At 39.4% G+C, this 24,057-nt stretch overlaps 2 protein-coding genes and 3 pseudogenes across 3 annotated transcripts; 2 read left to right on the top strand and 3 right to left on the bottom strand.

Annotated features, from left to right (window-relative positions):
• The window catches only part of LOC148739397 (uncharacterized), an 86,621-nt pseudogene that overhangs the window by 34,174 nt on the left and 28,390 nt on the right, over positions 1-24,057 (bottom strand).
• Positions 183-6,604, top strand: LOC148739401 (uncharacterized; annotated as a pseudogene). The gene is made up of 6 exons (XR_015996384.1): positions 183-473; positions 574-881; positions 3,893-4,003; positions 4,315-4,438; positions 5,062-5,295; positions 6,168-6,604. The product of XR_015996384.1 is annotated as an uncharacterized LOC148739401 (transcript).
• LOC148739398 (uncharacterized) lies at positions 14,334-23,296 on the bottom strand (annotated as a pseudogene).
• Positions 17,301-19,031, top strand: LOC148739400 (uncharacterized). Its single transcript, XM_088751165.1, has 2 exons — positions 17,301-18,080; positions 18,398-19,031. The coding sequence occupies exons 1-2, from the start codon at positions 17,439-17,441 to the stop codon at positions 18,680-18,682; spliced, it is 927 nt and encodes a 308-aa protein (XP_088607291.1). The 5' UTR covers positions 17,301-17,438; the 3' UTR covers positions 18,683-19,031.
• LOC148739399 (P2X purinoceptor 7-like) lies at positions 19,065-20,459 on the bottom strand. The gene is made up of 3 exons (XM_088751244.1): positions 20,223-20,459; positions 19,684-19,816; positions 19,065-19,302 (listed from the first exon to the last, which is right to left on the bottom strand). Exons 1-3 carry the CDS (start codon positions 20,446-20,448, stop codon positions 19,080-19,082), a joined length of 582 nt encoding a protein of 193 aa, XP_088607370.1. The 5' UTR covers positions 20,449-20,459; the 3' UTR covers positions 19,065-19,079.

The following is a 24,057-nucleotide window of genomic DNA, read 5'->3' as shown; positions in this document are numbered from 1 at the left end:
GGGGCATTTAGGTTGCCAAAATGTAACATCTAATTCATTTCTTGTTTAAAGTTACTTATATACCCCGTACTTTCAAAGGCTTTAATTTCTACTTCGATCCGTTTAGCAATTAAGCCATTCTCTGATAAAAAGACGTCAAGGGATTGTTTTATACAGGTGCAGTTGGTTTCATTGTTAAATTGTTGAGCAATAATCAAGATCTCACCAAGACAGGTACTCTAAGGACTTCCTTTGAACATTATCAGTTTACAAATTACGCAATGGTCATTGATCATGATCTGGTCCAATAGCAAAAACTTCCTTTAACTACTAAGAATTATAACTTATGAAGATGGACCTAGTTACATTATTCATATCGAGTGAAGTAACAACGCAATATATCAGGAAAAAAGATATGGAGCTGGTTCGCCTTAGACTCCCTTATTGTTTGCCTTTACTACTCTTCCTTTTTTGCTGTCTTCATACCTCGCAAGGTACTACAAAGCATACTTTCTGTTTATTTCAATTTCTTTGTTCAATTTAGAGAGCGTTCAGGATAGCTTTACAAGTGACGAAATCATTTCCCTGTGATAGGTGATAAAAACGTCCGGACCTTTTCTAACAAAGGTCTCAGTCGAGAATCCTCAGACAACTTGTGGCTGATGAAGATGGTAGAAGAAACGTTTTCCTATTTAAACATCAGCAAGATCAAGTCAGTTGAGGTTCAAAAGGACGGCGAGTGTGGGTTTGCCTGCCTTATCGACCCTTTGTGTTTTTCATAAAACCTGGAGGCAAGTGTCTCCAAAACAGGAATCCGTGTATGTGAGCTGCTACCATCAGACAAGTACAACAACTCGGACAAAGTTCTCATCAGCCAGAGATTCCATCATTACGGGATCCAGGTGAGTGGTCTGGTGTTCAACATGAACAACGTTTTGCGTGCTGTTGGAGAAAATTCCCCAGGGGAAACATGTAATTAGACAGGTGGTTATCAGACAGGATTGCAATACACACGTTCAGGGTTTCGCAACAGTCCTGTCCGATTTAATTGGAGCTAATGTCCCTTGGAGTATTTCTAATATCTTGGGTGCTCTCCAAACCTCTCAAATGCTTCAGATCTCCCTAGACGCACAAATAACGCGTAAAGAGATAATTTAACACATCTTCCTTGCGGCGGTTTGAGTTTCGACAGCGGAAAATTCCCTCTTGGCTTCGCTTCAGAGGTTACATAGTCACGTCTTTTGCGTGGAAAATGAATACAAGACATGTTTATGGAATTCAATTTGATTACGAAAATTCACGAGTGCAAATATACAACAAAAGAAAACCTTTCAGAAAACAAAAGCACAGAAGACAGTTACCACAGATTCAGAACGTTAAAAGTAGAAAAAAGTCTCCTATTTTTACTTAATTATCTTTCTTCATGCAGCTACGTAGCCTCGTGTGTGATAGCTGCAGCTGTTTAAAATCAAATCAATTTAATGACGGAAGAATTCAAATTATATGTTTATGCAAATTTGAACAAAATGTCAAAGAAAATTGTATATTCTGTTCTTCACGCGAATCAACAGTTTTTACTCTATGGCTACTTGTCTCTATATGATATAGTTATACTGCTTTAAAGAAAACATACCTCTCTCTTTTCTATCATTAACACCTATTTATTTCAAATAGAGAAGGTAAGCGAATATAGCTATATATTTTTCGAACAAGGAAAGGGGGAGTTACTCAACTAAGAAGAAGATACGTATAAATGTTGTGCCGCGTGGCACTATGAACACAAATGGTGGAACAGCGAATTAAATCTAAAGCGTAAATTGAAGTGCTAAGTGAGACCTATGAAAAGTCCCGTTGCTCTGCCGACTAATCTACGAGGGATGAACACAAATCGACCCCGAATTTCTCTGTTTGTGTTCAGAGTACGCGGTAAAACATTTATATGTACCCTTAAGGCACGTTTAGACGGTTTCAACATTTGACCAACATTCGTTCAACAAAAGTTGAACGGATGTTGGGCAAATGTTGGACGCGAAAACAAAATTAGATACACTGAAAAATATGAAGTTCATATATTTTTGAACTGCGGTATTAGATACGTATGATGCACGATCCTCGCAGTAGATAGCGCTATTTAAGCAATAGCGAAAATCAGACCTGAAAAAAATCAGGCTCGTACGGGATTCGAACCACTGACCTCTGCGATACTAGTGCAGCGCTTTACCAATTGAGCTAACAAGCCAACTGAGAGCAGGCCGTTAAGTTGATTGGTAATAAACCCGTGAAAGTGATGAATCAGATACAATGAAATATATGAAGTTCATATATTTTTGAACTGCGGTATTAGATACGTATGATGCACGATCCTCGCAGTAGATAGCGCTATTTAAGCAATAGCGAAAATCAGACCTGAAAAAAATCAGGCCTGTACGGGATTCGAACCACTGACCTCTGCGATACTAGTGCAGTGCTCTACCAATCGAGCTAACAAACCAACTGGGAGCAGGCCGTTAAGTTGATTGGTAATAAACCCGTGAAAGTGATAAATCAGATACAATGAAATATATGAAGTTCGTATATTTTTTAACTGCGGTATTAGATACGTGTGATGCACGATCTTCGCAGTAGATAGCGCTATTTAAGCAATAGCGAAAATCAGACCTGAAAAATAAAATCAGGCCCGCACGGGATTCGAACCACTGACCTCTGCGATACTAGTGCAGCGCTCTACCAATTGAGCTAACAAGCCAACTGGGAGCAGGCCGTTAAGTTGATTGGTAAGAAACCCGTGAAAGTGATAAATCAGATACAGTGAAATATATGAAGTTCATAACTTAACGGCCTGCTCCCAGTTGGCTTGTTAGCTCAATTGGTAAAGCGCTGCACTAGTATCGCAGAGGTCAGTGGTTCGAATCCCGTACAGGCCTGATTTTTTTCAGGCCTGATTTTCGCTATTGCTTAAATAGCGCTATCTACTGCGCGGATCGTGCATCATGTGAAAACAAAATTGTTGGGAGGCCTTTGACAGGCCTCACAAAGGCCCTACAAAGGAAAAGTTAAATGACAGTTTAAACCGATTTAAACTTGATTAGACACGCTTTTAACAACCTTTCGAAATTTTTACGTTTTCAAAAATGTTGGAAGACCTGTTTAAACGCACCGAACATGCAACAAAGTGTTGAATGCATGTTGAAGCAAATGTTTAAACCGTTTAAACGGGCCTCTACTCTTCCCCGCGATTCACCGCCTTAATCGACCCCAACTTTCTTTGTCCGACCTCGTAGCTTATTCGGCATAGCAAAGGTAGATTTAATACGAAGGTCGTGGGTTCCATTCCCACCGAGGTCATAAGAATTTTCTCTTTACCTCGTGTAGCTCCCTATTACCCTTTACTAGGGCTAACACTCAGTGGGCTTTTCATGGGTTTCACTTAGCACTTTAATTTGCGTATCAGAGTGAATTCTCTGTTCCACCATAAGAAGAAGATAGTCTACTGATATATCCAGCTCCTCCAAAGCTCTAACGAGGAGCAAAGTCTCTTTTTGAGGATGATTGCCATCTTTCCTTGGGAGCACTTTCCTCAATAATTAATGCTTGATCTCAGTATTAAATTAGTTCGTGACTGAGTCGCACTTGCATAATCAGGTGTATCGTACTTTCCCCGCCAAAGAATGGAGATGGTCATAGCTTTGATTAAATTCTAGCCTCATAGAAATATATATACCTGATCACACAAGCCCGAGTTTGCAATAAAAACCTGCTTTATTAGCACGCATAATCGACAAAATTCAGCACCAATACAACTGCATAGAACCGTGGCACCAGTTTGTAATTAGCGAGTGGGGTTTTCTTTTGTTTCTTAGGAAAACTTCATGTGTACTGTTGACTAACTGTTTTACCTCTGCTTCCATTTTAGACTCCTTGCAGTAAAGAACCCTGTCAAAACAATGGGACTTGCGTACCGCAGTACAAGAAAAATAGCTATGTGTGCGTTTGCAAAAATGGATTTGAGGGGAAAGACTGCAAAACAGGGAAAGAATTTTACGTATTAGTTTAAAACATTCCTGTCCTCTCTAACCATTCTATCTGCGTTATATATTATGAGGCGTAAGACTGATTTTCAACTTGCCAATTCCTTAGACGAAATCTTGACCCTTGGGTTTCAATTGCCTGGAGGTGTTGACACTAATGTTTCATTAGAACCCCTTGGTGGTCCATTGGAGGCTTTATTTTAAATCAACGAGAATAAAGGAATAATGCTAAAAATCACCCAACAATCCCCCGAGTTTGACTATATACGTTCCTGATGTGTTGATAACAATTCTAATTTTTTTCTCTACAGATATTAACGACTGCGAGAAAGATTCGTATCTAAACGGTGGAACTTGCATCGATCAAGTCAACAGCTTCGAATGCCGTTGTCCAAAGGACTTTTCTGGCAGGCAATGCAATATTACGTCAGGTTTGTCATGAAAGGCCCTTTAACGATAATTTTATACAGACACGGAGGATCTAAGATTAAGGACTTGCAGTAATGCTGTGGCTCTTGTTGAATGACTGCCAGACAAGAGTGCATGTATTTCTGGTATAACGCTTGAGAGATGTAATTTTTACTCTTGCGTGAAAATCAAACCTCATGAATTGACGAGAAAACGAACAAAAACAACTGCAAAATAAGTGAACAAAAGAATTGCATTATTTTCATTGTGAAAGATACAGCATCCCTCACAATCCCCAAAATACATGATTCGATCGAAGGATGAGTCCAAAGTAAGAGATGAAGAACCGTGCAATCGGATATGGGCTCCACTGGTAGCAGACCAAACTTTCACAAAAAGAAAAAAAAAAGAACAGGAAAACAGTGAAAATTTCAGCGCTAGCCACCTTCCAATTTGACCGTATTAAAATAAACAAAATAAAAAGGTAAAAAGGCATCTCTTTTATTGCTTGTGACTAGGAGTGCTAACAGCCAACAGTAAGAACTTTTCACATGTTTTTGTCTGGCGGGTTAAATTTCAACAGACAAGTGACTAGACTAGATTTAATTCAGTTTAATGCCTAACGGACAATTATATTCTTTCTTAGGTATTTCAATCAATTCTCCAATATTGGTGGACAACGCAATGTTTCTCGGAAACCTTTCACATTTTCTGGAGCCTGCTGTTGGAAACAACTCCCATTGGTTGCTGTGTCACCGCGCCTCCACACATGGCTGGGCTGTTGCAATCTTCCACACCAGGTGCGACCATAAAGATCACACCGTGACCATCATCAAAAATGGCCAGTACGTGTTTGGAGGATACGCTGATATTCCTTGGGGTAAATATAACTTTCATCTAACTTATTTTCGAGGCTTTCCTTTTACCAACATTGACAAGAGGCGAAGGTAGAACTTTTTTCTACAATTGAAAAAGCTGGCTTTATATAATTTCAAGACTTGAATACTTTTTTAAATGTGTACATGAGTATGAGCTTGATGACTCAGAAAAGCGTTCTCTCGTGAGCGTGGGACAAAGAGAAAATTAAGAATTCCCAAGAAGATTCTAACGTGAGACCTTCAGACTCCGCACTCCAGTGATGTTCAACTGAGACAGAGAGGCTATTATGAGATCACCCGGTTCACATGTGACACGAATCCCGCATAATGCCAGAATCAGCAATATAGAAATCGTCTTGTGAGTTAACTGAGAAGGAGGGGTGGACGGGAAAACATTTGGCTGGAAGTCATGACGTTCGAACTCTGCTGCTTAAGGTCCGCACATTCTGACTGGGAACATTTTTGTTTTTGTCTGTTTGAACTTTCTCCAATAACATGGCCAGTATGTGGCTAAGCGGCTGATGTGAAAATTTTTCAGATCAGTTTAATTTATCAATCGATCGATCAGTCCATACAGATAATGAATTGTTTTTGTCATTATTTGTCACAAAACGAATGGAATTAAAATCGAAAACAAAAGAAATCGCTGGCAAGTAAAACTCAAATATGTCTTGAATTTCAGAAAATATTAAAAGTTTACTTATTTTCCTTCCGCTTGTAACAAAACTATAATAACCATTTTCTTTTAGTTGTCATTTTATTCCGAAGTTACGATTCACCCTTTGTCATTTGTCTATTAAATTAATAGGTTTGCACATGTTGCATTTTCAAATCGAAAAGACGTCTCAATAATGTGCACGCTTTTGTTCTTCAGACTCTACAAGTGTTTCTCCCACCACTTCCAATGTGTTTATATTTTCTTTACGGAACAAAGAGGAGCTTCATCCATTTAAGATCATGGTGCTGCAGCCGGCATATGCCATTCACTGAAGCACTTCTAGTTATGGTCCAACATTCGGAAGTGGCTGGGACATTTATATATCGGATAATGCCAACAGCAGCAGCAATTCATATGCTGACTTTGCCTCTGGTGGCAACTACGAGTCACCAAAAGGAGTACAAGATCTAACCGCAATCTTGGCCGGTACATTCGTCTTTACATCCGATGACTGGGAGGTGATTTATCTTGGTCGAAATACCTTTTCATCCACATTACTGCCATCAAAAAACGATTTACCAGACTGGGATTCAATTGGCCATGATAACTATCCCACAAAGACTCTTTATATCCTACCGTGTTACTTTCGATAGAAGTAGAACATTCTCTGTTAGTCTCAGCACTTCTTATATACTGTCCTATAGGTCATCGAGAAAGCTTCTACTTATCTGCACCGAGAAATTTAGAGTACTAATAGTAACTACAACTCAACTTGCTGAAGGATAAATTAAGGATATGCTTTGTAAATACTAAAATAATTATAGTCTAGCTAGGCTGTACCTCGTGTGTAAAGACTGATAGTTTCTAAAGAAACTGTTTGGGGCTGCGTCGGTGGGGGTAACGAAGTAATTTCAATATATCAACAAAGTTGAAATGGTAAATTGGCCACCGCTATGATTATAAAAGCTGACGTCTCGAGCGTTAGCCCTTCGTCGGAGCGAATAGAGGAATTGTGGGTTGTGTGTGCTTTTAAAAGCATAAAATGGAGCTACGTGATTGGTGGGAACATGGCAACGAGAAAAACACAAATAAATTAGTGGAATGAAAAGCGTTCGTTGATACCTGTGGGATTTAGACTGCCTGTTTGAAAGATGAGCTTTTGTTCAAGAGTTTTACGGCTTTCCGTGCTACCTAAGTGTAAGGAAAGACCGCAGATTGCCATACGTTGCTTAGAATGATTAGGTAAGTTACAATGTCTAGCGATTGGTTTCGATGTGTCCTTGTCATTCCTCTCCACGTCGCGAAGGTGTTCTCAGAATCGGTCACCTAGTCTTCTGCCTGTTTCGCCGATGTAAATCTTTTTGATATAAGTGCAAGTTATGCAATAGATTTACATTGGCGGAGGTGCACGTGAAGTGATCGGTGATCTTAATGGATCGTTTGAGTCCCGATATTTTCTCTGTGTTGTGAATGAAAGGAAACATTTTACATCGTGCACGAGCGCATTTAAAAGTGCCTGGTTGGTCATTAGTCTGAAAAGAACTTCTGACCAAAATATTGCCTTGTACCTCGTGTGCCTCTTTTTTGTTCCTGCTACATTTTGACGTCATCTATGATTTATTACTAAACAGATGCAAAACAAAATAGAATCTATTTGTTAATTTGATCATAGTTAATTGTAAAATAAGGTGAAATGTAGAGAGGATCTATTGTTGATTTAGGCAACTCGCACAGATGATAGCACCTATTTTATCTATACATGATAAAATAATTTTTATTTCACCATGATTTCACAATAGTCACTTTTATTTGTTTTTGTTGCTTTAGATGTGACTGACCTGTTCCACGAATTCACAGGAAAATCCGTTAAAGATTAAATATAGTCAAGGCACTTTTCATATATAGCTAGATCAACCCCAATTTTCTGCTATTAAACTGGCACGTTAGTGCAGAACAACTTGCAGTCTTCTCTCTGGCTAACATTGCTCAAGGCCGTCAACTTATTCGTGAGCAAAGTAATCCTAGTAATGAAGTCATGATTGCAGGCTAGTTGGTTTTATTAATGCAGATTTTTCTCTTCTTTAATTACTTGGACATTCTTCTTTTGTCGGAAATTATATTTTGTTTCTTGCTTTGTTTTGTTTTGTTTTGTTGCTTTTTTTTTTTTTTATAATTAATTGGTAATAAGACTTCACATCGTCCAATTCGGTCTGTAACATACGGTGATAAGCAGATCGGACGATCGCGCGCCGATTTTGTTATCACTCACGGTCCACTCAGTCCTATTACCATTACTAATGATAGCAGTAATGATGATAACAAAAATAGTGATAACAATATCAATGGCAAAAAAATGAGGAAGTTTTAACGATAAAGGTGATAACAATATTTACAGATTCTTAGCAATAATATGCACGCTGATTTCGTTTCTAGCTAAGCAACGGTGTAAGTTATTTTTACTAATTATAAGATGAATATAAGCTGATAAAAAGGATCGACCAAGGGATCTAATGAGAGCACTAGAATTAAATCAAGTAGGGGTCAAAACTTTTATCAACAGTTTTTGTATTTAATACTCAATGTTGAGGAAGGGATTACAATAAACAATCATGAACATTATCACTCAGTTTAATTATTAGTGATAAGGTCACACCTCAGGAAGTCTAAGCTAGTTCTGCTACCATTCGAAACAGGTGAAGGTACGGAAAGGATGTCGAAAGAAACGGTTTAATCAGGCAGCGCAAAGGCAGCTCATGCATGCTTCTCTTGTTTTTCCCCGTACGCAGTGTTTACACGTACGCAGTGTTTCAACATACAACATACAACATCTTTTCGAAGCTATATAAAATAACGTTGAGTTACTTGATTATGCAGGTGCAGTTAGCTTTGTTAAACCGTTTACCATAGATAATATATGCTCTTTGGTCTCATGGAGACAGGTGCTCAATTAACTTACTTCAAACGCCAATATCCTAGAAACCGTACTCGCATCATTTAATTGCATTTCTTTTTAGTCAAATAACAACGAATTTTTTGAAAACAATCCTCTTTAAAGCCTCTTTAGGAAATAATATAACTTTGGTACAGCCATTCGGTTGGCGTTTTTTTATCGCGTCTATAAGTTAACAATTTAACATCTCGGAGAAAGGAGATATGGAACCCGGCGGTCAACCATATTGAAAGCGGTTAACATCCTTAACCGCTTTCAATATGGCTTCAGACCACACCACTCTACTACAATGCCTATTCTTGAATATGGTAACAATGTTTATGAAGGCTTTGAAAATAATGAATGCACTGTTGGAATTTTCTTAGACTTTAAAGAAGGCATTTGATACAGTCAACCATCAGATACTTAACGACAAATTAAACTTTTATGGTATCCGTGGTACTCCTCTAGCCTGGCTCAATAGTTATTTGACTAATAGGCAGCAATATGTTATGGTCAATGGCCATGTGTCTTCCAATAAAACAGTCAAGTGTGGGGTCCCTCAGGGTTCAGGTCTTGACCCTCTCCTTTTCCTCTTATACATTAATGATATTTTCCACTCCTCTAGTTACCTCTCTTTCATTCTCTTTGCTGACGATACCAATATCTTTTTTCGTCATAAAGACTTGGCTACTCTAGAAAACATTGTTAATCAAGAACTTTCTCATGTCTTCTCCTGGTTTAATGCAAACAAGCTTACTATCCACCCTGACAAGTCCAAATGCATTATCTTCCATCCACGGCGTAAACAGATTGATCTCTCCAAAGTTAACATCTATATAAATAACACTCCTGTAACCCGGGTGGAGAAATGTACATTTCTTGGAATTATCATTCATGAAAATCTCTTATGGAAACATCATATTATTACTGTCTGTGATAAGGTCGCTAAGGTTATAAGAATTTTACGTAAATCAAGACGAGATCTTCCCTCCCATACCCTGAAAACTTTATATAATTCTCTTTTCCTACCATACATTAATTATTGTAGTTTGATTTGGGGGTCTACATTTGCCTCCTACCTCGGACCACTTTATATACTACAAAAGAAAGCCATTCGCATTATTACATTCTCTCCTCCACTAACACATACTAAACTTCTTTTTTCTAAGTTCAACATTCTTTCGCTCCACTTACAAATTCCATGTATCCTGTTTTGTTTTCTCATATTTCAATCGCCTTGTGCCTGCCACTCTTTCTTCGCTTTTACATTTCAATCGTGAGTTTAATGATTATTCAACTCGCTCTTGTTTTAACTTACACAAATTCTCGCGTAGGTATCAATTTGCCATTTGTTCCCAAGCCCCAACTATTTGGAATGATATCCCTCTGACTTGCCGTAACAGCCTTACCATTAGTAACTTCAAAAAGAAGCTTAAATTGTACTTCTTGAACCTGAATTATATTTTTTAGCTACCAAAATTGAATATTATGCTGAACCTCTGATATACCCGGACTATTGTTTACTACTTAGATTAATCTACTGCTCTTTGTAAATTAGTGAACATTATACTGAACTTCTAATATACCCCGATTAGTGTTTATTACCTAGATTTCATTAGATTAGATTATATTATAATACTTAGATTAGTCTACTGTTCTTTGAAAAACTAGTCTTTGTTTCTGACCATAAGCCATTTAAGCCTCTGGCTTTGGCCAATCTTAGGAATTCACTTGTATGACACAAACAATAGTAAAGAATAAAATAAAGAATAAACTGAAACTTGGAAAATGTTTGCCTTAACTGGTCTGCTTTTTCGGTTATCTTCATACTTCACAAGGTACAGCAAAGTTTATTTAAGTCTGAATTTCAAATTTTGTTCGTAATTTGTAATGGATCTAGCAGTTAGAAGAGCTAGGTCAATGGCAGTTTCTAAAATCTTCGTTAACCTTTTCTCTCAAAGGTCTCAACCGCGATTCCCCAGAAGACGTGTTGTTGATGATGATGGTAGAAGAAAGGTTTTCTTACCTAGACATGAGTAGCACCAGTTCATTTCAAGTTAAAGACGGCGACGAATGTGGGTTTGTCTGTGCAAATAACCCAAAGTGCTTTTCATACAACTTGGAGGCAAGGGTTTCCGAGACCGGAAAAGGCCGGTGGGAGCTACTTCCATCAGACAAGTACAACAATTTGGATAAATTTATCCAAAAAGACGGATATCGATTTCATCATTACAGTATTTTGATACGTTATCTGGTTCAATATTATTCATAATTGTTCGTGATGCAGGAGAAATGCCCCAAGGGAAAATATTTCTTTAATGAAGTCGAAAAGTTGTTATCGAAACCGTACTGTATTGCGAAACCAACACGCCTAGAATTATATTTTAGATTTCTTTCCACTGAAACAAATTTATATATTTATTGAGGGAGAAAATTCAACCTTTTTTTTTTCAATTTATTTTACATGATTCTGATGCCGTCAACATCGGTTAGTCCTGCTTATAAACGTGGAAAAGAATGAAAAATTTGTCAAAATAGTATGTAAAAAGCAGTGCCGAAACCTGTTAGGACCTCCTCTCTTTGTTGTCTCACACCATGGTATCACCAATGATCTAGTTATATCATTTACAGAGTGTTATGGTTGGCAATATGACAGTTTTTCTGTGATTGAATTTTGAATTAATTGTGACGAAATATGGCTAAACTGAGATCATAAGTTTGCTTGCTGTTTACTTGGCGACTTACGTGGTAAAATAATTTGTATATCATATCATTTGAAACGCCTTACAGCTGTACGTGATTGAATAATTTCTATATCTTATCCTTCTAAACGCTTAGCTCATGATTCCATGACTTGGCTTTTGTTGGGAATACGATGATTTGGCTAAGAAAAATTCAAACACTCCTAAGTGATAAAAAATTAGAGTGAAACATTGTGCAAAGGTAAACAAACGCCACAACTGATAAAAAGTCGCCAAAAACAATAAATCATTCAGGCTCTCCACTCAGAGCACGTCTCGTCTTTGCTCACCTAAATAAGGGATTTTTCTAAAACATCTGTGGAGCTATTGTTTAACTGTGTTGCCTAGAAAATACGATGCAGTCAAGCGCGGCAAATTATGGGGAATTCGAAAAAGTTAACATTTCAATGATGCGTTATATTTCTTTTTTTGACAAATGTCCTCTACGGTGAAAGAACTTGAAATATTTAATGAAATGACTAAATTCATCCTTGCGTGTCTGTGTGGATGTACGCACGCGTTTTTTGAGGACATATTTAAATTGTATTTAAGGTATGTCAATTCTTCTCATTATGTATGCGGAAAAGAAATTACTTGAAAAAGTAGTAAAAAAAGATAAGAAAGGAAAGCCGAAACCTATTGCCAACGTAGCTGATTGCTGTCTATCCTGATGAAAATGTTGCTGACAGTTTAGTGACGGCATGTATAGTGCGTTATAGTTTATTTCTTCCGCCTTTGATCATCTAAGAAGTACAAAGACTGGATCTCGATTGAAGGGTAACTCTGTATTCCTTGTAAGCGTCACTTAAAAGTAAGACCGAGTGAATTTGGTTATATCAACTGGGTTCAAATTGCAAATTTACCACTGTAACGAGTTAAAAAAGCTGACGTTTCGAAGGGCTAACGCTCGAAACGTCAGGTTTATTAACTCGTTAGGGTGGCCAATTTACAATTTCAACTCAGTTGATATAAACAAATTACCTTGTTACCCCCACCGACGCAGCACCACAGTTTCTTTAAAAACTCTCAGCCTTCCTTTATAAGACCGAGAGAGTAAAGTTAGGTCGTTCTACTCGATTCGTTTGTAATGTTAATGTCGTGAATGAGTTGTTTGTATAGAGCCGGTAGTAGTTAACACCTGTTTAGGGGAGTCTGTTCTAGATTCGTAAACCAGCTTTTCAAAGTCAGAACCACAATATTGTCTGGGACTGTGCGCAATGCCTGATATCCCTAACTACTTTCAACGACTGACTCTGGAAAGCTGGTTTACTACCTTTTTACTCTGATGATGACTTCCGCACAGGTTATCGAAACGTCAGTCACCAGGCCACTACCGACAACAGTCGTTCTCAGGGCTACACTCACCCGGACGATCACAATACGCTTTCACAGGTCTTTAAGAATGGCTGCCTGTAAGGATAGAGAATCGTCCGTCAGCGAACATTTTGGTGAATTGCTCATATTTTTCTCGACGATACCCTTTGGTAAACTGTTTTCAAAAGTCAAGTTTAAAAGTTCCGACGAGTGTTAATTTTTCAGAAATTTGCGAAAATTTGAAAACGCAGTTTAAGTGCGGTTTTCTGCCTGGCAAATTGTCCAAAATTAACTGCAAAACCCAAGCTCCGTTAAAGGCTTAAAATTAATTCAGTCAACACCAAACTTCACACGTTTTAAGAAAAAGTCTTCCCATTCATTTGTGTTATGTTAATTTTTTCCGTACACAGTTATATCGTGATTTTATTTTTTGTCCCTTAAGCAACACCCTCAAAAAGTGCTGTACACGGGGCGAAAAATAGGTAAAATTGAACGCGATAAAAGTATATATTTATTAAAAACTCGATCATTGGATAATGCAATTCAAGACTTTCTATTGGCTTAGCTGTTATGGTATATGAGCCAATATACCATAACCTACAAATATGGTAAGCGTACGCGTCGGGTTAAAATTAAAAGGGAGCTGAACAACTTAAGATTTGGTAAGATTTGTCCAATATCTTGGGGACGTTTTTAATAAAACAATTATTCCACTTGCGCTTGTTGGATATGAGATGATTATAGCCAACTCGGCGCTACGCGCCTCTTTGGCTCTCTATCATCTCATATCCAACACGCGCTCGTGGAATAATTGTTAAATATCCCGCTCAGGGCAAATTTTCTTTTCAAACATTTATTCTATTTATATCTATATCTATATATATATATATATATATTTAATAATAATGAAAAGAAATTCACCGGTATCCGTATTTAACCATTAGCCGTACCTGAAAGCCATTACCCCATTGAGGCTCTCCTAAAGCTTGCCCAAATTGTGATTCATAATTTCCCTTGTGGCTGCTATAAGTAGAGTCAATTTACGTGTGTCTAGATTACATTCGCCAGATGGATTTGAGCTATTATCGGGCCCGCGCGCGGGTAAGCACGGGAGAGGGGGAGAGGGAGAAGTAGGCTTTCCCCTTGTGATATCAATACCTTCATACCTTGAAATAGGAGAAGAAAGGATCATATCTTAATCGCTTTTAGAAGTAATGGACTAATCAACAACAAAAAAAGGCATACATATCTTGATTTGCTTTTATCTGTTTATGTTAAAACGTCTTCGCCGAGAACTTATGAAAGAGACCCAATCGCTTTAAAATAACGTTATCTAATCCGTAAGTAATATCGCTCAATCCTTGCTTTCATGAAGAACAATTGAATGAAGCTCTTTCATTTTTCTGTAATTTGCACCAAGCCGTCTTGTTCCACGTTGCCTCCAGTCACACCATGGCAATTTTCCCCGGCGCAATACGAACCACCTCCCCCTCCGGCTTGTTTATCTTTGGAACCGCTGCCTCCTCCAGAGTACCCTCCACCTCTACCCGATGCGCCGTTTTCCTCCGCTCCTCCTCCACCACCACCAAACCCTCCTACTGCTTCTGGTGCTGGTCCGCCGTTACTTCCACTGTTCATAGCTCCTGCTTGACCTCCTATCCAGCCTCAAGCACGCGACCCACCCCCCTCTCCGTGCTCAGGTCCTTTTCTTGAACAACTTTGGCCATTCCAGCTCCCACCCACTCCCCCATGGTAACTAGGGTCATCATTGTTACATTCTCCTGGCTGATCCTTGGTACCACCCTTCCTTGCATGTGATGGATCGTTCCCCTCACTACTGGTTCCACTTGTTCCTGCCTGACCATCCACATCATTATATCCACCAAACGCGCCCCCTCCTCCTCCAGCAGCTAAAAACAGCAAATCATTTGTGATATAAACAAAACTTCCTCTCCCTCCCCCAGTGCCAGCGCTGTCTTTGACAGACAGTCCGAGCTCAGCTGCTGTCATGGTCGTGCTTTGGACATCTTCACCTCCACTGAATCTCCCCCTCTCTGCCCCACAACAATATTTAGAACAGTACCTTTGGTCGGTTTAAATGTCCTCTTTATCGCTTCACCATAACCGCCGTGATTAGTTCCTGGTCTGTGTCCATAGTTATAGGAATGTGTCCCTCCCCGAGCACCAAAGGCTTTGATGAGATATTTAGCTGTTCTTGGGGCGGTGAATTTTTTAATGATACCGAGTCTTCCTTTGCGGCCATCAGGCGTAAACGAAAGGGAAGCTTTAAGAAAATGACGTAATATGTACCTATTGACTAAATGGGAGGGCCGGGCAGGAAACTATTCGGCTCGAGGTCGTGACGCTGAGGTCTCGGTAATTAGGGTAAAAAGGATACAGTGTTTTAACAAATACGTTAATCGGACTCATGTGGGAAAAGTTATTCCAGTTACTGAGTTCTTGGTCGTTACTTAGTTAAGAAGGCTTCGTTTAAAGGGATCCTCCACTGTTTTCGAAAATATCGCTTAAAATGCCCTTTAAGTGTCCAAAAAAATATTTTTTGGACAGAAAAAGTTTTTCTCTCCTTAAATTTCTTGTTTTGGCCTCTCAAAGGAGGCCTTCGTGACCATATTAGAACGTCCCGCAATCGCCATTTTGATCGGCGCGCAAGGCTCTCTGGGGTGATGACGTAAAAAGGTTGCTCGATTCCATTGCCCTGAGTAAAATTGGTAGCAAAATGCCGCATTGCGTTGCGTTTGACTGTAATATTCAAGCTAAAAACAAAGAAAACGATCCCAAAGTTCGTTTACATAATTTTCCAAATGATGCAGCGATTCGACGAGCTGGGATTCATGCTGTTGGAAGGACATCCTTGCCCAAAGACCCACGTCTGTGTTCGAAACACTTCGAAGAGGATTGTTTTGAAGAGTCTTACCTCATGGAAGTAAGATTAATGGGGTCAAGTAATTCGAAGAAATCGCTTAAGCCTGGCGCCATTCCAACACTTTTTTCTCACAAACGTCCGAAAGGTGGACGCGCATCAAGCGTTCAACGTGCAGAGAAGAGAGAACGCGAGAGAAAGCGACTCCAGGCAAGTTGTACTAATTAAAACAATCAAACACAAATACAACTCGCCTCTCGTTGAAAACACACAACTTTACCTAAATTCTTCCTTTATAACTAACTTCCATTTATCTTAAATCTCCATTATTTTCTTATTACGTTCAGTAGTAAGATTCTTCTTTCCTAAAAGATGTTGTATTTTAGTTGTTTACAAGCCTCCATTTGAACCTGTTGATTAGTTACATCTGCCTATTTTAATTCTTACGTTAATTTTTAGATATTGCCCTCGAAATTTAAGCATGCATGTAATTTTAATTGCATTTAACAGTCTTAAAGATGAGTGGGATAAATTTATTTCTCTCTTTTTAGACTCTTGATACCATTTTGCAAGAAGACCCATGCTCTGCAGGGGCCCATGGTGATGATGGAAGCATGCCAGAGGTTGCAGAAGAAATTGAACATCTCCCCCCCAACTATGTGTGAGATGGGAACTCAAACTGACTGGTCAGTCACAACAAAGGTTGATGCTTCCACTCAGTATGAGGTGATTGTGTGTGACAAAAAATGCCAGTTTCCAGCTGACATGCGCGAGGCTGCCCTTGCTGACCACAATTACTGTAAAAGCAACCGCCCTCCATCATTAACTGAAGACATGAATAAAGATGATTGTTACTCGCAAGGGTCGCAAGTTGACTTGTTCTCAGAATTGAGTGATTATGAAGGGGAAATTCTGTCTCAAGACAATGATGAACCTATGGAAGTTGTTCTTTCACAGGAAACAGTTTCTAGTGAATTTCAATCAAGCCAGTCAGAGTTTTTGCCAAGTGAGGATGGAGATGAACAGTTCTGTTCACAAGAGCAGGATATAGTAATGGACAGCAACTATTCTAAGGAGCGGATCTTTCTTATTTATGAGGACAAGTTAAGGGAACTGTTGCACTTCTGTCCTAGTTGCGGATCACCTATAGTTTCCGAGGGCAACATTGAAATTCAGAATGAAGGGTCCCAGCTTTCTCTGAACTTGAACTGTTTGAACAATGTGATTACAAGTGGCAGTCACAGCCCCCACTGGGTGATATTAGAGGGTCCGAAAATTTGCTCTTTAGTGCTGGGATTTTTTTTTCAGGTATACCCTTTGCTAGGTTTGAGTCATTTTCAAGTCTTATCAACTTGAAGTTTATTGGCAAAGGCACATACTACAACTTGCGAGAACAGTATATCTTTCCAGTTGCTAAATCAACTTGGGAAGAAGAACAGGCCAACGTGTTCTCCACTTTAAAGTCCAGAGAAAGTGGAGCTGTTTTGGCAGGTGATGGTCGTTGTGATTCACCAGGCCACTGTGGAAAATACTGTACTTATACATTTCTTGACGTTGAAAGTCAAAAAGTGGTTGACTTCAAAGTTGTATGTGTTTCAGAAGTGGCTAATTCCAACCAAATGGAAAAGAAGGGATTTGTGGACACCTTGGGACATGTCGAAGCCAATGGCATAAAGGTTGCTGTAATTTCCACTGACAGACATCCTCAGATAAAAAAGGAAATGAGGGTCAACCATGGTAACATCAGGCATGCTTTTGACCCATGGCATGTTGCCAAGTCTGTTAGCAAGAAGCTGTCTGCAGCATCAAAGAAATCAGGCTGCTCTGGGTTGGCAGCATGGATTCCTTCCATTGTGAATCATCTGTGGTGGTGTGCAGAATCCTGTGGCAAAGATCCTGATGTTTTGCGAGAGAAGTGCCTATCAGTCATTCACCATGTGACCAACAGACATGAATGGCCAGGCAACCAACACTTCCATAAGTGTGAACATGATCCACTTCCCACTGAGCAGCAGCGAAAGAAGAAATGGCTAAAGCCGGGAAGTTCTGCACACACTGCACTAGTGAATATTGTTAAAGACAAGGCTCTTTTGAAGGATCTTGCTCACCTTGTAGACTTTGTCCACACTACATCTCTGGAGGTTTACCATTCCTTGTACCTGAAGTATCTTCCTAAACTGACACATTTCTCTCATGAAGTAATGAAAGTTGGTACCATGCTTGCAGCCCTGGATCACAATTTTAATGTCAATAGACCCCAGGTATGTTGTTATTCACATTACAGAGGTACAGTATGATTTGAAAAATTCAAGGCATGCAAAATTCACGTTCCTAATTGAATTATAGATCCATATAGATAAGATTGACACATTATGTCATCCATGTGCAAACAAGTCAATACCTGAGACTGCCCTGTCATAAGCCTTAAAATAGCATACATTTGAGTAATTTCTTAACACTGGTGTCAGTAACTGTCCTTTCCTAAACTGTACTTATTATCATAATAATTTATAATTTGTGCCACAAGGTTCTAGTTGAAATATTTTCTTCAAAAAGGCCCTCAAACTCTGACAAGTAGTCATTTTTTTACTTGGCTGTAATCCAAACTGGAGAGTCACAGGGGGAGCCAAGGTTCAAAATATCATGGAGCAAGGTTTCAAAGAAGTTTGGTGCCGAGCCAGTTTTGGAAAAAAAACATTATGATTACCTAGAAGATATGTTGCAAGCAGCATTTCACTTGGCAGCATCAGGGACCAAACCTACTGCACGGGTTAATGACAGGTCTGGTATAATGGCTCCAAAGGAAAGGCCAAGCAGGAAAGAGATAATTGAAACACGACAGCAGCTATCTCGGTTCAAGTAACTAATTAAAATTCCCCCAAGTTGCTTCTTAACATTGTTTTTTTTTTTTCGAGAAGTGGCAAGTTCTGTTTTCATGCATTTTTAGGAGGATTACAACTTTTTCTCTGATGATTGCCAATGATTTACAGAAAAAAACATACACTTTCAATTGTGAAAGTCAATAATTTTATTGACCACATTATAATGGTTTCTTGTTTATGTTGTTAAAATATGTAAAAAATAGACTTCTTGTCCCAAATGAACACATTTACCTTGAGAATAATACATAATTCAAATTCATCATAAGCATCAGTAATCAGAGTGCAAAAGTAGCAGTAAAAATGGGTGAAATGGGTTGGTTAGAAAGCCATTGTATGTGTGTTGTAATTGATTGAAAATTTGCTTTCAAGATGAATGTTTTAAATATTTAAAAAGTCCCTCCATGCTTGTTGAAGCTCACTGTCAAAGGCACTGTCATCATCATCGTCTCCAGGAAGATATCCAGAGTAAATCCCATCTTCACAAGGAAAATTTTCCCTGATAATTTTTACTGCACAAGAGGGGATAACACGTCGAATTTTCTTGCCAAGGTACCCATGAGCCCACCAGGTAAACTGTCCATAAGCTGCATAACGAAATGACCTTAAAACAACAATATTCAATGTTTAGAAGATAACAGAAGACAATACACAGGTTTGCTGCTAATTATACCAGACTTCCTTATAGACATTGACTGGCTTACTCCTGGCTCACATTCAAGTTACTTCAAGTCCATCCTAACCCAGACTGTAGCACCCCCCCCCCCCTTCAGATAGAAAATCTAATGTGGGTTTTGGTGACAGGCCACAAGCAAAGTAACATTCAACAGCAATGTAGATCTTGTATAAAATAAGTCACCCCTTTTTTACGAAGCTCTTCTAAGCACCCCTTCCCCTGAGAACCTTTTTTCCAATCAAAACAATAAATAACAAACTGTTGAACACGAAATATATTTTATTGGCAACAACCACAAAATGTCAATACCTGTTGGGCACTTGTTGTCTGTCTGGAAGACCAGCACTTTCCCTGTCGTGCAGACTCGCTAGTGCTGTCCACAACACATCTTCGTTTAAACAAACTGCTCGAAAGCTTTCATTTTGAGTGATACATGTCAACCCTAAAATAATAGAAACAAACTTCATTCAGTTGAAGCAGAAGGTATCTCCTGCCTATGCTGTTTATCTTTAAAATTTCATAAGACATCAAAATCTAGTGTTCTCAATGACCTTTGTAAACAACAGAAGATTTCATTCATACTCAAAACAATCCTCTCGTGTCCGAGTAACTGTGTCGAATTTTGACAAGAGATTTGTTACAGTCGGGCGATTTGTGAGAGTAAAGAAGTGCCTTTTAGAAGAAAGTAAGCGAGAGATTCAGAGATAGCCCCGAGCAACCACGAGACCATGGACCCGGATTTACCGCAAAGAATACAATTATTCGGATTATAAATGTTTATGTTTCTGATACCCCTTCGGAAAACAGAAAGTGAGATTAAATTATATATTAAAACAAAATTAACTAACCTTCTACCAGTTGTGACAAAAAAGGAAGTTCTTTGCAGCAGACACATTCAACTTCACTTGGCATGACACTACATCTCTCACATTCACACCAAGACAGATCCGTTCGGCGACTTTCAACTCTCGAAGAATCTAACAAAGCTTCTTCCTCCCCAGAATCAACCTGTTCTTCCTCTCCTTCCTCACTGGAAGAATATTCTGGTTCAAGCTGATACGGCAGAATAGACATTGTAGAACTGATACTCAGTTTGTTTGAAAACAGATGACTGGAACATGTGCCGGACGAGCAACCTTTTTTCGTCATCACCCCAGAGAGCCTTGCGCGCCGATCAAAATGGCGATTGCGGGACGTTCGAAATGGTCGCGAAGGCCTCCTTTGAGAGGCCAAAACAAAAAATTTAAGGGGAGAAAATTTTTTTTGTCCGAAAAATCGTTTTTTGGACACTTAAAGAGCATTTTAAGCGATATTTTCAAAAACAGTGGAGGATCCCTTTAAGAGGCAGTTAGAAAAATTTCATTGTTTTGGCCAAAATTCAGAGCAAAACCGAAAATAAAATGTTTATTAAGTTCCGCCCTTTACAGACGGAGAAGTGATCATAATCGTGTGATACGGCCAGAAAGTTTGTATCGAACATGGATGCAAAAAAAAAACACAATCACCCTGTTAAACCAACCTTTCACCTTCAGCGATGTTCTTGCATCGATTGTAAATTGCGGACTTTTGGCTTCACACACATAAATTCCTGAGTCTGATTCTCTCAGAACCGAAATAGTTAGGGTTCCTTTGTCTACTTTCATTCTCTTTTCGTCCCAGGCCCCCCTTGCTCGCTTCCAAGAGACGAGAGGAACAGTCTTCCCTGTGGCAGAACAGTTCAGAGACACTGACCCACCAACCCCATTGGTGAGCATGTCGGGTGGCTTTGAGACAATTTTTTGTGCCGACCAAACAAACAAGGTCGTAACTGCGGAACCTTCTCCAAGATGGTTTCTGGCTCTGCACTCGTGCGCTCCAGTGTCCTTTCTTTCCACATCAACCACTGTCAAATCCTGCTGATGGTAATCTGCCCTCTTTTGAGCCAAGGCACCGGTCGATCTTTTCCACGACACAATTGGTTTTGGAAAGCCGGTCACGTGACATTTAGGTAGCGTAATTTTTTTGTCCCACCCTTGCCTGAGTGGGACCTGAAGCAAGTTGAACATGTGGTTTGGCTAAATGGAGTTGATTTAAATAATTGATATTAAAGAATAGTAAAAAACAGATGATGAAATAAATTCACGCCCAGTTTCTTCTGCATGCCCATTCCTACTTTCAACGATTAGCTTCGCAGACTGACTCTCGGAACCAAGAACATTTCTTCCAACACAAGAGTAATTTCCAGCGTCGCTAAGAGTCACGTGATGGAATTCTAATCTCCCACCCCGAACGCCAAGGTGAGAATTACTTTGGAGATGAGTATCATTTGTCCCCACCCACGTCATAGTCGGTTGAGGATTTCCACTCACCGAACATTGGAACACTGCAGTTTGATTTTCTTTGAGCGTTTGCTTCATTGGAGAAACAACAACTACAGGGAGAGAGATAGGTTCCCCAGGTTCTCCCTTAACTCCGGGTGGCCCCCTGGGACCCGGAACCCCTGTGATACCCTGTGCACCCTTCTCACCTGGTGGTCCGATATTTCCTTGCTTTCCGGAAGGCCCTAGTTCTCCTCTAAAACCACGTGACCCTATCCTTCCTGTAGATCCACGCGGGCCTCTCCTTCCCCGTGATCCTTTTGGTCCTTGCAATCCTGGTGGCCCCTGTACGCAAATTTGTTCTTTGGGCGAACAAAATGATCGTGGTGACCATGAATTCATGGTCTTGTTTATCTCACTTCTAACCACCTCTATCGTAACTTTACCAGTGTTGGCTCCTTTCTCAGGTAACTTGGAATGGCGACGGCTTCTGGCGTTAACTGGAAATTAATTTTTTTTTCAAAAAGTGTTTGAAAATTAAAGCGGTAACACTTTTAAATCTCCTTACCAGACAATAATCTCAACAGTGGTTTATTTATACAACGTTTGGCTCCAAACCAGATTCGTCTAAATGACGGTTACCTGGTTCTTACTAAGCTTTCCGTCGCTGAAAATTTGTGCGGGCAAATAATGAAAGGAGGCTGCCTTATTCTCGAGCAAACACTGATTTTCTTTTGCTCGCTTTTACGTGTATGATCGCCTCGTTTAAACGAGAACCTAAATTAAGCTCAACCTTTCCTTGTGGCACGCAAGAGTACCTCACGTTTTTCCACCCCCCACCCCCCCCCCCCACACCCATTCCTCACGTTTCAAAACGTTTAGCTATCCAAGACCTTTTTGTGCTGTTATTATGATAAACAGCAGACGTCGCACTGTTGCTTTAGTCATTCAACGATGGACCCTTCATATTCCTGGAGGGTTTATCCGGCCAACAATACATCGAATATATTAATCCAAGTTACTGAAAAAGGGATATCTTTGAATGATCAATTGCATAATGTTACTCATATGATTGCTCTCTTGAACTTTTACAACGATGATCGCTATTACTTTTTTGCTATCGACCCCTCAGAAGTGAGTTTATGTAGTTATTAAAATAGACAAATTCATTAGCCTCTCTAAGTACCATTGTGACTCCCAATTTCTTCACCAAAGTAAGCCTCGGCAAAATTCAGGGGATCGAAAAGAGTTCGCCAGGAAAATTGTATGTCGTATCGTTGTCGTAGTGAGGGTCCTTTACTAAATTATAAGTTGACGAGAGAAAGCATACTGCCTTCGGTCATATCTCTGCTCTCCTGAGCAATATTGCCATCAAAGTTCCCGACAAAACCAGTGCTTTCAGAAGGTTGGGTACCTGCTGCTTCGGTAGAATCCCTCATGGATTCATGTATTCGCCCCACTTCCGCCATAACATCTTCAACATTATGAACTCGCTGGTTTATGATCTCAACACCAACCAAGACGGTAGAACAGAGCAATAAACATACGAACGATACTGGAGAAGCAAACTTGGATGAACAGCTGGGCACATCACCAACAGAAGGGCGATCTTGTTTTTGAAACATAATAAAACGCTATTGGGATTGAACCGACTTGTAACGCTCCAACATGTTTTGAAAACCAGCCGAGACACGTACGATCGCGAAATGTACTACTGACATGCCAATCACTTGTTGACAAAAGTGCAGATTAACTTCCTTTCTGTCACGTTGACATCAAAAGTCAACACACGGGAAATTAAGCCATTAAATATCCATATTTTAGAATTCTTAATTTCCATACCCATAGTGTAAATATGGATAAATAGACACAAGCATCTTGCCTTAAAGCGCGGCCTGCCGAGTTCAATATTAACCTCTAGATTAACATTCCAATTCTCCACACTGTTACCTGATCATTTTCTATGCCTCTGGTAAGCAGAAACTCCTTGAAAAGTAAGCTTAATGATTATTATTTCATCTCGCTAGGCTTTAGACTGAGCTTCTATGAGGAAAATGCTCTCTCTCTCTCTCTCTCTCTCTCTCTCTCTCTCTCTCTCTCTCTCTCTCTCTCTTTCTCTCTCTCTCTCTCTCCAGATTCATGGCTGAGTATCTGCTAATATTTTCTCCTCTTCTTTTTTTGATATAAAATTTTCCAATATTTTCCCGTTTCTACAGTGGAATATCAGTCTATTTTTCACTTATAATATTTCTATTCAAAGTTACCGACCAATAAGAAATCTTTGGTCAGTTTATCAATCTAAACACGACCAATGTAGCAAATACTCAATCTTTGGTACACGCATCGAAAAAATCACGAAAATAAAAAATTTTGGCGGACTTTAAAG

The sequence above is a fragment of the Stylophora pistillata genome, chromosome 2 (assembly GCF_964205215.1).
Source record: "Stylophora pistillata chromosome 2, jaStyPist1.2, whole genome shotgun sequence".
NCBI lineage: Eukaryota > Metazoa > Cnidaria > Anthozoa > Scleractinia > Pocilloporidae > Stylophora > Stylophora pistillata.
The sequence above is the reverse complement of the archived record's forward strand: the minus strand, read 5'-3'. Positions and strand labels throughout refer to the sequence as shown.